The sequence below is a fragment of the Helianthus annuus genome, chromosome 13, assembly GCF_002127325.2.
Source record: "Helianthus annuus cultivar XRQ/B chromosome 13, HanXRQr2.0-SUNRISE, whole genome shotgun sequence".
Lineage (NCBI taxonomy): Eukaryota > Viridiplantae > Streptophyta > Magnoliopsida > Asterales > Asteraceae > Helianthus > Helianthus annuus.
Genome location: NC_035445.2, coordinates 82892282 through 82895307, shown reverse-complemented (window position 1 = coordinate 82895307; position 3026 = coordinate 82892282). Strand labels below are relative to the sequence as shown.

General features: G+C 39.3%; 1 protein-coding gene across 1 annotated transcript; it reads left to right on the top strand.

Moving 5' to 3' along the window:
- The first annotated feature begins 223 nt into the window (after nucleotides 1–223).
- On the top strand, nucleotides 224–2437 carry LOC110898377 (UDP-glycosyltransferase 73E1). The gene is made up of 2 exons (XM_022145157.1): nucleotides 224–982; nucleotides 1566–2437. Exons 1-2 carry the CDS (start codon nucleotides 272–274, stop codon nucleotides 2340–2342), a joined length of 1488 nt encoding a protein of 495 aa, XP_022000849.1. The 5' UTR covers nucleotides 224–271; the 3' UTR covers nucleotides 2343–2437.
- The last annotated feature ends 589 nt before the right edge of the window (nucleotides 2438–3026 follow it).

Here is a 3026-nt window from a genome sequence, read left to right as displayed (position 1 = left end):
TTATTAAATATTTCAGTTATTTTATAATTTACTCTTGTTTAACTATTATTAAATATTTCATTATTGTTTAGATTGTTTGGGTATTTTTCGTATTATCCCGCGTTTATTTAATGAAGTTCACCTTTAAAAAAAAATATATTTTTCCAGACTTATCTTTGAAAGAGTCTAGTGTCAGTATTACCACATACCCTCGAGATAACACTTCTATATATATTAACACACCTTCACAGAATTGGTAGTAGCAAAATTCAATTTCCATAACTCAACAAAAATGGCTGCACCACCAACCAACCTTCATTTTGTTATGTTCCCTCTAATGGCTCAAGGTCATTTGGTACCCATGGTAGATATTGCTAGAATACTAGCCCAACGTGGTGCAACAGTCACCATAATCACCACACCTCATGATGCTAACCAGGTTAGACCCGTTATCTCCCGAGCCATCGAAGCCAAGCTCAATATTCAACTACTCGAACTCCAACTTCGGGTAGCCGAAGTTGGTTTGCCCGAAGGGTGCGAAAACTTCGACGAACTTCCTTCATTTGAGTACCGAAAAGAACTCGCGGCTGCCATGGATATGTTGGAACAACCGGCTGAAGATTTGCTTCGGACACTTTGCCAGCCTCCGGATTGCATCATCTCGGACTTTTTGTTCCCATGGACTACGGATGTGGCTCTACGGCTTAACATTCCGCGGCTCGTGTTTAATGGGCCGGGATGTTTCTATCTCTTGTGTATTCATGTTGCCTTCAGTTCCAACATTCTCGGAGAGATTGAATCGGACACGGACCGCGTTGTCTTGCCCGGTTTTCCTGACCGGGTTGAAGTTACTAAGCCTCAGATCACCGGTGCCTCTAAAGCAATCTCGGAAGATGACATAGAGTCGTGGGTCCGTTTTGCCGAAGCTGAGAAGGCTGCATATGGGATTGTGGTTCATACTTTTGAGGAACTGGAGCCCGAGTATGTTAAGGAATATGCAAAGGTATTAGATATAATATACTTAATGCTTTGCTTTTATTATATCGATATATTAGATAGAATATCATTGCCAAGAAGTTTATCTTCATGTGAATTAACAAGGTTATGAAGTTTTAAAGTAGAGGTTATAACTTCAAGTTTCGTCTCCTGGATTGAGGCAAGGGTTTTACCATGTATGTCTTTGGGTAATGATGTAGCGAGTGATATGATAATGAAGAACAAATCACGTTTATTCGACGAATATCCGTAACGATCTTCCCCAAACCCCCAAAATTCAACCCAAAAGTCAAAGAATTTGAAGTGAAAATGGTTATTCTCAAAATTGAAGTCTGACCATTCGAATTACAAGAGCAAAACATAAATAAAGACTGAAATTCGAAATGGGCCACAAAAAAGGCCATAGGCCAAACACAAGCCCAAAAACAAAATACATAAAACACCGAAAAAAATGTAAAAGTGTCCATAACTCCCATTAGAATGCGTTTTTTGGGCCGATACTTGGACAAGGCCCCTCCGGGACCTTGCCACAACGTGCTCCTCGTTGCATAGGTGAAAATAATTCACTTATATTTCTCAATCTTTCATAGGTGAAAAACAAGAAAATATGGTGCATAGGCCCGGTTTCCCTATGCAACAAAGAAGGCCAGGACATAGCTGAGAGAGGTAACAAGGCAGCCATAAATGAACACGACTGCCTAAAATGGCTCGACGAAAGGGAACCAGGGTCCGTATTGTACGTCTGTTTAGGAAGCCTTGCACGAGTTTCAACTGCACAAGCAATCGAGCTTGGGCTAGGACTCGAGTCCCTAAACCGACCTTTCATATGGTGCGTACGCAACAAAACAAAAGAACTCGAAACATGGTTTTTAGAACAAGGTTTTGAGGATAGGGTCAGAAACCGTGGGTTGATCATCCACGGCTGGGCTCCACAAGTGTTAATATTGTCACACCGAGCCATCGGTGGTTTCTTAACGCATTGTGGATGGAACTCGACACTAGAAGCGATATGCACAGGAGTTCCAGTAGTCACGTGGCCTTTTTTCGCAGACCAGTTTCTAAATGAAGTTTTGATAGTTGAAATATTGAAGATTGGAGTTAGGATTGGTGTTGAGGTTGTGGTTGCTTTCGGAGAAGAAGATAAGGTTGGAGTGTTGGTGAAGAAGGAAGATGTGAAGAGGGCTGTAGAATGTTTGATGGAAGAAAATGAAGATATAGAACAAAGAAGAAGGGTGAAAGAGCTTGCAAAAATGGCGAAGATAGCAATAGAGGAAGGTGGATCTTCTTATGAAAATGTATCATCTTTGATTCGAGATGTTACTGAAACAGTTAGGATAGAACGTAACAAGCCATTGATAGATCAATAATCATTTTGTTGTCATTAGTTTGGGTGTTCTATACCAATGAATACTATATTAACTATATATTATTTATTTATGAAATGAATATCATTTTTACATTAGTATTAGAGTAAACTTCCGTTTTGCTCCCTGTGGTTTGGTCACTTTAACGGTTTTGCCCCAAACCTTTCAAAATAGCCATTTTACTCCCTGATCTTTGAAGGCCTTCATGATTTTGCTCCTCGCCCCTTAACGTCATCCATTTAAGCAGTTAAAGCATGTCACGTGCAAAACACCTGAGGGGCAATTATGTCTTTTCCCAATTCTAATTATTGAGTCACATTTAAAACCCTAACAACCCATTATCTGCTTCCCCATTTCATCTTCTTCCCCATCACATTCAAAACCCTAACTTCCATGAAATTAACAGTGCAACATGAAATTAACAGTGCAACATGAAATTAACAATCGCAGATAACATAGTTCTATTCTTCGTTTTTCGAAGTTCACAACCAGATCAGAATGTTTTCAAGAACAATTTTGAATCAATTTCTAAAGATCTGAAACAACAAATTAGAAACTATCACAATCACTCAAAACAAGCAATCTTCGATACAGATCTACAACTCAGAATGTATGAAGAATACGAACAGTGATGCGTATGAGTGATTGATATGTGCGTATAATAAGAACTGATGATGCATTTTTATT